We start from the raw sequence: 12,889 nt of genomic DNA, 5'->3' as shown, positions 1-12,889 counted from the left end.
TTACTCACTTTTGTGAGATACTGTATTTGCTTCACACTGTCTTGACTGTAAGAGTCCAACTAACAAAATGATTTGAAGGTTTAGTCTTTTTGGTGGCTTAAGGTCACTTTGGGAACAGTTCACAATCAGGTGGTGTCTTTAAAAGTAGTTAATCTTTTACAATCAGACTTAAATGACATATCAGAAGCCACACCAAACCAGGGTTCAGTTTAAATAAACCAAGCAGATTACCTGTGAAAGAACCATAACTTATATTGAGATATGAACGACATATTTCTCTCTCTCTCTCTCTCTCTCTCTTTCTTAATTCCAGTAGTTTTACAGCCTTCTCGGAAACGACCAAACAGTAAAAAGGAGACCTCCCTGTCTGAGTGTGTTATTCTGGGGTAGCTGTGATTTTAAAGGAGGATTCAGAGGATTCATTCACAAGCTTTTATTCAGTACAAATACTCAGCAGCATACAAGAAAAAAAGACAGCAGCAGTAAATACTGACGCACTGCTGTAAGTTTATAGTTGCTGGACATGGGTTAATTGTTATTTTGTTTGTTTGTTTGTTTGTTTGCTTGATTTTCAAGTATACAACCAGCACAGATTTATGTCAGGAATCTATTTAAATCCTAAATGATTTCTTAAATCTTGCAACAGTGGATCTCTGAAGCCAACAAAAATATCATTGCATGCAAATAACTGTGAAGAAACTGAAATAAATGCCTTTAACATTTCACTACTGAGCACATAGCTGCAATTCTGAGAATTTATTCGATGACGTTGACAGTGCAGATAGCCTTGATGTCCCTGAAGGTGTCGCAGTCAAAGTCAGCAGTGAGAGTTTTCTCTCCTTTCTTGTAGGGAGTAAAGTCGAACTTGATGGACATCGTGTCGTTCGGCTTCAGATCTTCAATCCTGCAGGTGACACAAATGTTATAAGAAACTGTTTTGTTTTAGTTTAGTTTGGTGGTAAACTTTGAATTTTCATTGCCGAGTGTCTTATTCGTTATGTATGTTATGGACAATTACAAATGTTCTCAGTGTTGCAGTCGGTTGTTTGTCAAAGTTTAGTACTTTTTTGGTATCTGTTCAAATGTATCTGAAGCAGAAAATGTCAAAATGTGAAGAACCGAAAGTTAAAATCAAACCTGTAAAGTCATTATTGTGTTGGCTTTGATCAGATAAGTTGTGGTTTAAACAAACACTTCAATTTTATTCAGACAGTGTCATTTATCCGCTTTGTAAATGAAATCACAATATTTCTTACTTCTTTTCAACCTCCTCTTTGAACAGGCCGCATCCAGAGAGTGTCAGAGTGCAGTTTGTCAGAATAGCATTGATGGGGTTCGTAAAAACCACTTCTCCACTGGTCAATGTATTCAGGCTGGCCTGAGCAGGAGCCTGGAACACACACATTTAAACAGTTTATTCCAATGCAACCATTTACAAAACTTCTGCATGCAGAGTTTTTCTGAGAGCCTGCAGAAAAACAAGAAAACACCAAGTTATTCTAACAACACGATGAGCCACAGAGTAGACATTTCATGAACTGTAAAATGTGATTCTCTGATGTTTCATTTAGTGTCAGCATCAAATACACAGAAATTACCAGGCTTTCTTTACTCTACTTTGTATTTAGTGCTAATTAACTGATCACACCAGAAGATGGAAAAGTTATCCATGTCTTTTATCCGTTTATCATTGTGAGCAAGTATGCATACTTATTTTAGCATTTAGCTCGATGTACAGCTTCATCGACTCATGTAAAACGTACTTTCGAGTTTTATTCAGAAAGGAGAAATCACTTGGCTAAAGTGGCAGGTTTTCTTTGAACAAAGCTGTTTGACAAATGATTTTAGAGACAGATGGAGAGAAAGCTGGAGGTTTTTACTGACAGTGACGCAGAGTGGAGGGTTCAGCAGCACAACATCATGCGTAGCCAGGTATTTGTGTTCTCCGTTCTTTTTGTCTGTGATCACGACTGAAATCCTCATGCTCTCGCTCTCCACCATGGGTTTATGGTAGGTCAAGAACGGGACCAGGATGGGGACGGACAGATCTGGAGGAGACCGGGGAAGTGATGAAGATTCACTGTATCTAGACATGGAGATAGTTTAGGCCACACTCTGAGATGTTTGCTTCTAAAAGCCAACATTTCTCCAGAAGATGAGTCACCTTTTCTGGGCAGCAGCATCTCCTCCTTGTCCTCAGTCAGGATTTTCCCAGTTTGTACGCCGTTGTGGTTCATGGCCTGGACGGAGATGTGGATGGACAGTGGCCTGGCGTCGCTGCTCTTACTCTTCAGCACCAGGTTCAGGTTCACATCCTTACCGTTGATCAGCCTGGACACCTGCAGCAACACACAACGAGGACAATGAGACACGAATCTGACATGTAGGGATTTCAGTCAGTCAGATCCAGCCTCAGCAGAAGAACAGCTGATGGACCAAGTGGGAAATCTGCTTTGTTTGATTCTAACCAGCTGAGTTCCAACAAGAACATTTGAGCCAGTCAAGGACGTACATTTTTTTTTTACACCAATGACTTATTTTTTTGCTGTTCTGCCAACATAGCTCAGACAAGAGATCATCTGAGTTAAAAAAAATACTGATATGCTCAAAGGTAGGATACTGAGTAATTATGCAATAAGCCATGGTGAGCATTTAATAATTCATATTTAGACTCAACTAATGGAAGAAATGTTTGTTAAAGGAGCCCAGTCTCCTAACAAAATGTGTACCTACTATGCAATGGAGTGAAAAATATATTTTATTATTATTTTCAATTCATGAATGTAACCACAAGGGGACACAAGCCAGTGTCTTATTGTGCTGGTCCCAAGCCCGGATAAATACAGAGGGTTGTGGCAGGAAGGGCATCCGATGTAAAACTTTGGCCAAATCAAACATACGAATCAAATGTATGACTTCCATAACGGATCGGTCGAGGCCCGGGTTAACAACGACCGCCATCGGTGCTGTCGACCTACAGGGTGAAGGAAAATGGACGACTGTTGGTCGAAGAAGGAGGGGAGGAAGGTGTGTTCGTTGGAAGAGAGAGAAGAGGAACACCAAGAGTCTAGGACTGAGAGTGGGAACTTTGAATGTTGGAACTATGACAGGAAAAGGTAGAGAGCTGGTTGACATGATGCAGTGGAGGAAGGTGGACGTACTGTGTGTCCAGGAGACCAGGTGGAAAGGTAGTAAAGGTAGAAGTCTAGGAGCAGGGTTCAAGTTGTTCTATCATGGTGTAGATAGGAAGAGAAATGGAGTAGGAGTTATCTTGAAGGAGGACTTCGTTAGGAATGTCCTGGAGGCAAAAAGAGTGTCAGATCGAGTGATGAGCCTGAAGCTAGAAATTGAAGGTGTGATGTTCAATGTTGTTAGTAGGTATGCTCCACAGGTAGGATGTGAGCTGGAGGAGAAGGAGAAATTCTGGTTGGACCTTGATGAAGTGATGCAGAGCATCCCTAGAAGTGAGAGAGTTGTCATTGGTGCAGACTTCAATGGACATGTTGGTGCAGGAAACAGAGATGGCGAGGAGGTCATGGGCAGGTTTGGTATCCAGGAGAGGAACGCAGAAGGACAGATGGTGGTTGACTTTGCAAAAAGGATGGAAATGGCTATAGTGAATACTTTCTTCCAGAAGAGGCAGGAACATAGGGTGACCTATAAGAGTGGAGGTAGGAGCACACAGGTAGACTACATCTTGTGTAGACGGTGTAATCTGAAGGAGATCAGTGACTGCAAAGTAGTGGTAGGTGAGAGTGTAGCCAGAAAGCATAGGATGGTGGTGTGTAGGATGACCCTGGTGGTGAAGAAGATGAAGAGGGCAAAGGCAGAGCAGAGGACCAAATGGTGGAAGCTGAAAAAGGAAGAGTGTTGTATGACTTTCAGGAAAGAGTTGAGACAGGCTTTGGATGGTCAGGAGGTGCTTCCAGATGACTGGACAACTACAGCAAATGTGATCAGGGAGACAGGTCGGAGAGTACTTGGTGTGTCATCTGGAAGGAAAGGAGATAAGGAGACTTGGTGGTGGAATGAGGAGGTGCAGGAGTGGATCCAGAGAAAGAGGTTAGCTAAGAAGAAGTGGGACACTGAGAGGACTGAAGAGAGTAGACAGGAGTACAGTGAAATGCAGCGTAAGGTGAAAGTAGAGGTGGCAAAGGCCAAACAAGGGGCTTACAATGACTTGTATGCTAGGTTGGACAGTAAGGAGGGAGAGACTGATCTGTATAGGTTGGCAAGGCAGAGAGACAGAGATGGGAAGGACGTGCAGCAGGTTAGGGTGATAAAGGATAAGGATGGAAGTGTGTTGACAGGTGCCAATAGTGTGATGGGAAGATGGAAAGAGTACTTTGAAGAGTTGATGAATGAGGAAAATCAGAGAGAACGAAGAGTAGAAGAGGTGACTGTTATGGACCAGGAAGTAGCAAAGATTAGTAAGGATGAAGTGAGGAGGGCATTGAAGAGGATGAAGAGTGGAAAGGCACTTGGTCCTGATGATATACCTGTGGAGGTATGGAAGTGTCTCAGAGAGGTAGCAGTAGAGTTTCTGACTGGGTTGTTCAACAGGATCTTATATAGTGAGAAGATGCCCGAGGAATGGAGGAGAAGTGTGCTGGTGCCCATCTTTAAGAACAAGGGAGATGTGCAGAGTTGTGGCAACTACCAAGGAATAAAGCTGATGAGCCACACGATGAAGCTGTAGGAAAGAGTAGTTGAAGCTAGACTAAGGGCAGAGGTGAACATCTGTGAGCAGCAGTATGGTTTCATGCCAAGAAAGAGTACAACAGATGCAATATTTGCTTTGAGGATGTTGATAGAGAAGTACAGAGAAGGTCAGAAGGAGCTGCATTGTGTCTTTGTCGATCTGGAGAAAGCTTATGACAGGGTGCCCAGAGAGGAACTGTGGTTTTGTATGAGGAAGTCTGGAGTGGCAGAGAAGTATGCTAGAGTGGTGCAGGACATGAATGAGGACTGTAAGACAGTGGTGAGGTGTGCTGTAGGAGTGACAGAGGAGTTCAAGGTGGAGGTGGGACTACATCAGGGATCAGCTCTGAGCCCCTTCTTGTTTGCTATGGTGATGGACAGGATGACAGACGAGGTTAGACAGGAGTCTCCATGGACTATGATGTTTGCAGATGACATTGTGATCTGTAGTGAGAGCAGGGAACAGGTGGAGGAGAAGCTAGAGGCGTGGAGGTTTGCCCTGGAAAGGAGAGGAATGAAGGTTAGCCGCAGCAAGACGGAGTATCTGTGTGTGAATGAGAGGCACCCAAGTGGAAGAGTGAGGTTACAGGGAGAAGAGATCAAGAAGGTGGAGGATTTTAAGTACTTAGGGTCAACAGTCCAGAGCAATGGAGAGTGTGGAAAAGAGGTGAAGAAGCGTGTACAGGCAGGCTGGAACGGCTGGAGAAAAGTGTCAGGTGTGATGTGTGATAGAAGAGTTTCAGCTAAAATGAAAGGAAAGGTTTACAAAACTGTGGTGAGACCAGCCATGTTGTTTGGTCTGGAGACAGTGTCCCTGAGGAAAAGACAGGAGGCAGAGCTGGAGGTAGCAGAACTGAAGATGCTGAGGTTCTCTTTGGGAGTGACCAGGATGGATAGGATCAGGAATGAGTACATCAGAGGGACAGCACATGTTAGAGGCTTTGGAGATAAAGTCAGAGAGGCCAGACTGAGATGGTTCGGACATGTTCAGAGGAGAGAGAGGGAATATATTGGTAGAAGGATGTTGAGTTTCTCACTGCCAGGCAGGAGGCCTAGAGGAAAACCAAAGAGGAGGTTTATGGAAGTGGTTAAAGAGGACATGAAGGTAATTGGTGTGAGAGAAGAGGATGCAGAAGACAGGGTTAGATGGAGGCAATTGATTCGCTGTGGCGACCCCTGAAGGGAAAAGCCGAAAGGAAAAGAAGATTATTTTCAATTCATGCTTGTTGTTAGGTTGAGTATTTTTAAATTTTATCTCAAAATGTTATTTTTATTTGTCATTATTTGATTGATTTTGGAGATTGCCTTTCTGCACCCTTCTGCAGAGAGCAAAGGCTCAAGAAAATTCAATTGGGCAATCTTCTTTGACGTCCTGACCGCACATCATACATGTCTGTTACATATAGAACCAAACTGCATTCTCAATTATGCTTCATGGAAACACATTTTTCTAATCAAAATACACTACTGTTCAAAAGTTTGGGATCACCCATAAAATTGAATGTTTTCCATGAAAACTCACACTTTTATTTATGTGCTAACATAATTGCACAAGGGTTTTCTAATCATCAATTAGCTTTTCAACACCATTAGCTAACACAATGTAGCATTAGAACACAGGAGTGATGGTTGCTGGAAATGTTCCTCTGTACCCCTATGGAGATATTCCATTAAAAACCAGCTGTTTCTGGCTAGAATAGTCATTTACTACACGAACAATGTCTGGACTGTATTTCTGATTAATGTTATCTTCATTGAAAAAATTATTTTATTTAAAAAATAAGAACATTTCTAAGTGACCCCAAATGTTTGAACAGTAGTGTATCTTTGCCACTTACTTTTATTCAGGTGTTGTTTCAGCTTGCTTCATTTTATTTCTTTGCAATTATAGTGTTTACATTCTGGTGCTGTTTCTGCTGCATTTTTTTCATGTTACCATAACACTGTTTTTTGTGAGCAACAAGACAAGAATCAAGATTTTTCTTGGGGATTAATAAAGGTCGATCTCATCTCACTGTATTGCTTTGTGATAGACTAATTCCAGCATTACCACCCCTCCAGACTACTAATGGGGATTTTGTGGCTGTTTAAAATGGAAACATTTCCTTCTACACCATACTGTTACCTCACTGGGAGAAAATTTTGCTTTAAACCCAACTGATAGTTGTTTTGGTTAATGGAGTAGATAGACACATGTGAAACAGCTCTCCCAGCTTTTTTACAAAAGCACCCACCGAACAACTCGTTAACATAAAAGTGGGTACCAAAACGATAGATGAGTGGGAGGAAAACCACCACAGGCCCTAAAAGAGGAGTGAAGATGTCAAAGTCCCAAACTAAAGGTACTTCGGCAAAGACTAGCATCATCGAAGCATAACTTCATAACTCTGGCTATACAGATACAGCCACCGACGGAATGCACAGCCCCGGAGCGAGCACTGACCCCGGAGACATTACAGTTTTTCTTGATTGCTAAAACACTAAACTCTATTGTCTGAACCAAATTCTCAGTTGCCTGAACCCACTTATTGAATCAGTCACTCATTTGGCAAAACAATAAGCACTTTTCACCTGTTTAGATACATCTTGTCAACACATTGTCATTGTGATGCACCTGTGTTGCAAAATGGTGAGCACTGGTGAGCAAAAGTCAAACACGGTTAAAACTCAGGTGTCACCGGTTGAACACAACAACTCAAAATTGATCACACTTTTGGCTAATGATGTGAGGGTACATATAAGCCAGAGCACTGGTTTGTGAGGCACTACAATGGATAGAAATCTAAGAAGAGGAGCATGGATACGGCATGCCAGGGTTTTTTTCCCCCATTGCCTGGCCAGAGAAAATTCTGCTTCACAAGTGCTGGTAAAATTACAGAAAGTGTACATGACTGAGTTTTCCCTCTGTTTTGTGTGTGCTTGTTCCAGAGAGTTTTTCAGTTGGATTTTGATGATACACATAAATACACCTGGAACAATGTTAGTTTTCATAGAGGACGATTGATTTGGGAATGGTTCAATATGAACCCTCTTGTTATTTTTCTGCCTCCATATTCTCCCTTTCTGAATCCTATAGAAGAATTCTTCTCTATGGAGGTGGAAGGTTTATGAGCAGCAGGAAAATCTTTTGCCATCAATGGTCTTGACATGTGGTGATGTTTCTGTTGATGCATGTTAGGGCTGGATCAGACACACCAGGTCCTTCTTTCCAGAGAAAATGTGGCCTGTGATGTAGATGAAGTCCTGTGGCCTGACCCAGTACGGAGAAACGATGCTGTGGCAGAGTAATGCACTTCTTTTCTTTGTACTTCATTTGTAAATTTTTGTGCTTTATTTTTACGTACAAGTGCTACATGTAAATGCACAGGATTTCTGTTTTATGCAAATTCTTTTTTCTATGTACAAGTGTTACAAATACCCAGGTATTTAGTGTTGCACATGCATTTAGCCTAAACAAACATTTGTTTCTACCACTTCATGTCCTGAGCATTGTGTTTTCCTTTTTTCTATGTAGTGTTTAGTGACTGCTCAGTAGAGTATTTCATTTAGATTGACTTGAGGCATGATTTGACAGCAAAGTTCAGTTTTGAGCACAGATTGAACTGTTTTGTGGTGAAAGTTTGGTTTTGCAAGAAGAGTCAGAGGTTTTGTGAATGTAGCTTGACAATTGGGTTTTGTGTTCGAAGTTTAGAGAAAAGGAGAGCAACTTTCCAGAAATGTGCCTTAGCAATCGAGAAAAACTGTATAACAGCGATAAAAGAGCTAAAAGAGGGCTTGAAGGGGGATAACGATAATCTATGAAAGGAAATCGACCAATTGGGTCAAGAAATCAACGGTAAACTCGACAAATTAACTACCGATGTGCAGGGCTTGTCTGAACGAGTCGGCGAAGCAGAGTCACGGGTGGAACAGGTGGAGGCGTGGGCGGCGGAGGCCACCGAGGCCCTCTGTTCCTGCTTGGAGCAAAATCAGAGTCTGCAGAGGAAGTTAACTGATCAAGAATCCCGGTCGAGAAGGAACAATCTACGAGTGTTTGGAGTAGCCGAGGGCGAGGAAGGAAACTCTGTCTCACAATTCATCGAGGGTCTCCTGAGGAGAGAGCTGCCATTACCCCAAGACCTGGATTTAAAGATTCAGCGAGCCCACCACTCACTCGCCTTCAAACCCAGATCAGAGGCCCCACCGAGACCAATAATCATTAATTTCTAGGAGTTAACTACCAAGGAGTTGGTTCTGAAAGAAGCGTGGAAGAAGGGGAAAATACAGTAACAGGACACTGTTTTTCGACCACGACTATGCAGCGGAGATCGTAAAAAGACGCAAGGAGTACGGTGAGATAAAGAAAGTCTTGAAAGAAAAAGGTATCTGCTTTCAAACACTCTATACAAGTATGCGGATTCATTGGACCACCGGAGTTAAGATGTTCTCCAGTGCAACGGAGGTAATGAGGGAGCTGAAGAGCCGTGACTTTCACATGGAGGAGCCAGCGAGACCGGAGAAGATGTGTAGTGGCGCAGAGTGGCTCCAGGAGCTGTTAGGATGGCGACAGGTACCGGGACGCCAGGAGAGAGGATCAGCGGCTGCCCAGAGAGCAAGGGACAAACTCCTGGAGTTTCAACAGGGTCATGCTGTCTAAAGGACTGCGGACTGAATTTGCTCGACTCACAACGGTAACTTAAAATGTACTTTTCGATTCAATATGTAGGCCTTTAGTGTCACTTTAGCTCCAGGGAGAAGCTGTTTCCTTATAATTGAACATAAGTTGGACTAATAGGATGATGGGAGTTTATGTTATCTGGCTCTACAAACACCCTCAAGACCGGGCCCTCTCCGGGTACACTCTCTCATTAGGATCTTATACAACAGGGCTCCAGACTGTGACTAAATGGTCGCATTTTGTGACCAAAATTTGAGCGAGTGTGAGAAAATTTTTCATCTACCCGCGCATGTGCGACCAGTAAATTTGCCGACTTTTTAAATTACTATTGAATATTTTTTGTTGCCGACAAACTTCTGCTCCACATGTCAGCCCAGTATACAGTAATGCACAAATGAGCTGGTTTAACCGACATTAACTCCAAAAGAAGAAGAAAGGAAATGAACACCAAAGAAGAAGAAGGCCCGATGTGTGTGAGAGCGGGGGGCGAATGACGGTGAAGCTCCTGATGTTTCACAAAGCCTTTATTTACGTTCAGCCTTATTTTGAACACGAATTCACCTTCCTATCCTTCACTCTCCTTGTCTCCATTCCAGCTGCTTCTAAGTTTAGACACATCCTTTGCTCGACAGCAATAGCATGTAACCGTTTTCTTTCATCTTTATAGGAATTTTCGGACTTTTCGGCAGCGTCTTCGTCATGTCAAGAAACCTCTTCTTCGAGAACCACTTCCTGTGCACTGAATTGGTCACAAAAGAAAAGCCCGTAGCATTAAGAATACGCCTTCAAAATAAAAGCCTGGAGGGAACGGTTATTTTAACACTAGCGAAACAAAGGCTTTCCAAAATTGATTAACTGATCAACAGACCTTTATAAGAGTAATTTACATGTGATTCGGTATAAATACATAACGTGCACATGCATAACACATGCCTGCACTCAGCACAAGGTCATTTTTATTTAATTAAATAAGTACATGACAATCCTGCTGTATGCTACATCATGGGCTGGGAAAGGTGCAGATAAACAGTTGATAAATAGTGGATATTTCTGTTTACACAGGAATATTGTAAAAATCTATGAGTGAGGAAAACAATTTACATCACAGCCTCTTCAGATTTTTTTATGATTCTTTAAGGAGGGTGATGTAAGTTTTGATTTCTTTATTGGTTCTGTCTTCTGTTTTGGTAGCATGTGAAGGACGAGTCAAAGCAGAGATGCTGCATTCATGCTTTGTGTTTTAAACCTGCTGGGCCATGGGGACACCTCAAATTTTAATTAGAGTGGCATTTAGGATTGGTAGACAGAAAATCTCACAAAAACCCCACAATAAAGTTACCAAAACCTATGACTCACAACATTCTGTTAAACAAGTCTAAAAAGAAAGGGAAACTGTAGTGGTTGCAATGTACCTCTTTAAATCGAAGAGTCAGTGGTGATGGAGGTTGTGAGGTGGTTTCCTCCTCCATCCCTCCACTTCCAGCTCCCCCATCGGTTTCTCCACTTTCAGCTTCCGTATCCATTATTTCCTCCTCTTCTTCTTCCCCTTCATCTTCATCATCACATTTGGAATAGTCTCTGGTGGTGGCATATAAAAAGCACTGCCTCTCTTTTTCTGACCCTGTAAGATGGATAATTTAGATTAATGTTACCTTAAGTGTGTATCAATGTGACTTAATGGTTCTGAATCACAAGAAAGTTCAGAGTCCTGTTGTCTGCTGTGATTCTCTACCTGTTACTTCATCGTTGTGAACAAGAAAAGGTGATTTAATTACACAGTAATTGGCCATAAAGTGATTTGTGCAGTATAGCATGAATAACAGAATGTGAGATACCTTCTTTGTACTTGTATGTGTTGGTGATGTCCAGCCTCTCACTGGAACCAACAGCCTTAGTGGAGATGTGCTTCCCGACTTTCTTGGTGTCACATTTGCATTGAATCTTTTCACCGCTCTTTGTTTTCTGACAGAAATACACACAACAAATAGCAAGTATTCATGAAACAAAACTGGAGGTAAAATTGAATCAAAGTTCCATTTCTTCACCTCTGTTATCACTAATGGCGCCTGTATTTATGAAGTTGGAGATTGATGGAGATATATGTTCTGCTCCTTCTTACCCTCCAGACAATGTAGTCAGCATTGACCTCAGCATAGATAAATGCTACGTCGTATTGAAACTCAGTATGTCCATTTAAGATGCTTTTGACTGAGGCTGGGCCGCAGCAGTACACACCTGTAGAAGGAGAAACAATGAAAACCATCACAAGGATACCACAAACAAGCCATTATTGTGTTTTTCCCCAAAGAAAAACTTTAATTCTGATGCAACTTAAAGGTACGGCAGTGCTGATAAAAGCAGAATGTAATATGATCTAGCAGACCCTCAAAATAACATGATAAACCTGTAAATGTGCATAACAAAGACTCTTCAAAGTTTATGGGATCAAGAGACAAGAAACTCTGTACCATCGCTCAACTCCTGTGGTGTTGGATCCACAGCTTGCCAGCCGTCATATTCCCCGTCGCTTCCCAGGTCTGGTCGCTTCATCCACCCCTCCGTCCAGACATGGAAGTTCCTTCAACACAACACAACATTCAGAGTGTGCAAGCATGTAAACGCAACACTGGAGAACCAATTCAAAGAGACTAGAATGTTATGAAGCACTTCAGCACCTTGATCCTCTCGCTATAGACTACTGCTACTACTGATGAAGCTCCTGGACATTCCTGGTTTGGAAACAACCCACATTTAACCCACAGTACAATTCTACTGAATGATAGTATTCTTGAATACTCATTTGATGCAGCAACAGCACTGCATCAAAAGTCAATATATTCAGACTGTGGCATTGTCAAGGGGTGAAGAGTGAGCTTACCAATTTCCAGAATGATATGACAAAGTTTGGAGCAATGAGTCATCACATTTGCCTTCGCCTGAGTCAGCTCCAGTGATCTTAGCAGCCACAGTGACAGCGACAGTGATTTTACTTCCTAAGGTTTTAATCCTGGGTTATGTGAACCTGGTGAACTTGACATATATGTTCTTCTTTAATTCTCGTATTTCTTTAATTCTTCTTTAATGTATATTTTCATTTATAATGTACAAGTTGTAATCTTTCCTGCTATGCAGATGTTGTTCAAACAATAATGAAAAGCTTATTTTCCATATTTTCTTGATAATTGAAGTTTCTACCATAAGTTTAAGTATCATTAGTTGCTTGCGTTTCAATTATCATGATTGCAGGCCATCTTCTTCAGCTTTTGTTTCCACTGAATCCTTGTGAAAAATGGAAGTACTCATTTATGTATATGATGTTCATGTTTATGCACTTATATGCAAACAAATGTACAACTGCATTTTTGTTGTCTATTTGTGTTGTCTATAACAACTTAGTTAACCATCTGATGCTGTCTGTGTCACATAGCCACAAAGATATTCAATGACTATATTTGTAGAGGATGAACTAAGTGCATATTGATATGTCAACCAATCGGTTGGTATGAATATGCAAATTGGCCTGTTTAAAGA

At 41.7% G+C, this 12,889-nt stretch overlaps 1 protein-coding gene across 1 annotated transcript in view; it reads right to left on the bottom strand.

Moving 5' to 3' along the window:
* Window positions 1–418: 418 nt before the first annotated feature.
* Window positions 419–12,889, bottom strand: part of LOC110960958 (protein-glutamine gamma-glutamyltransferase E-like) — a 45,813-nt gene continuing 33,342 nt past the window's right edge. Inside the window, exons 8-15 of the mRNA XM_051948489.1 lie at window positions 11,827–11,936; window positions 11,478–11,593; window positions 11,194–11,320; window positions 10,771–10,979; window positions 2,165–2,339; window positions 1,885–2,048; window positions 1,257–1,390; window positions 419–904 (exon numbers count right to left, since the gene is read on the bottom strand). Coding sequence (XP_051804449.1) covers window positions 757–904; window positions 1,257–1,390; window positions 1,885–2,048; window positions 2,165–2,339; window positions 10,771–10,979; window positions 11,194–11,320; window positions 11,478–11,593; window positions 11,827–11,936 — 1,183 coding nt within the window. The 3' untranslated portion in view covers window positions 419–756. The remainder of the gene's footprint in view (window positions 905–1,256; window positions 1,391–1,884; window positions 2,049–2,164; window positions 2,340–10,770; window positions 10,980–11,193; window positions 11,321–11,477; window positions 11,594–11,826; window positions 11,937–12,889) is intronic.

This window comes from Acanthochromis polyacanthus, chromosome 5 (assembly GCF_021347895.1).
Source record: "Acanthochromis polyacanthus isolate Apoly-LR-REF ecotype Palm Island chromosome 5, KAUST_Apoly_ChrSc, whole genome shotgun sequence".
NCBI lineage: Eukaryota > Metazoa > Chordata > Actinopteri > Pomacentridae > Acanthochromis > Acanthochromis polyacanthus.
This window is presented reverse-complemented; position numbering and strand designations above follow the sequence as displayed.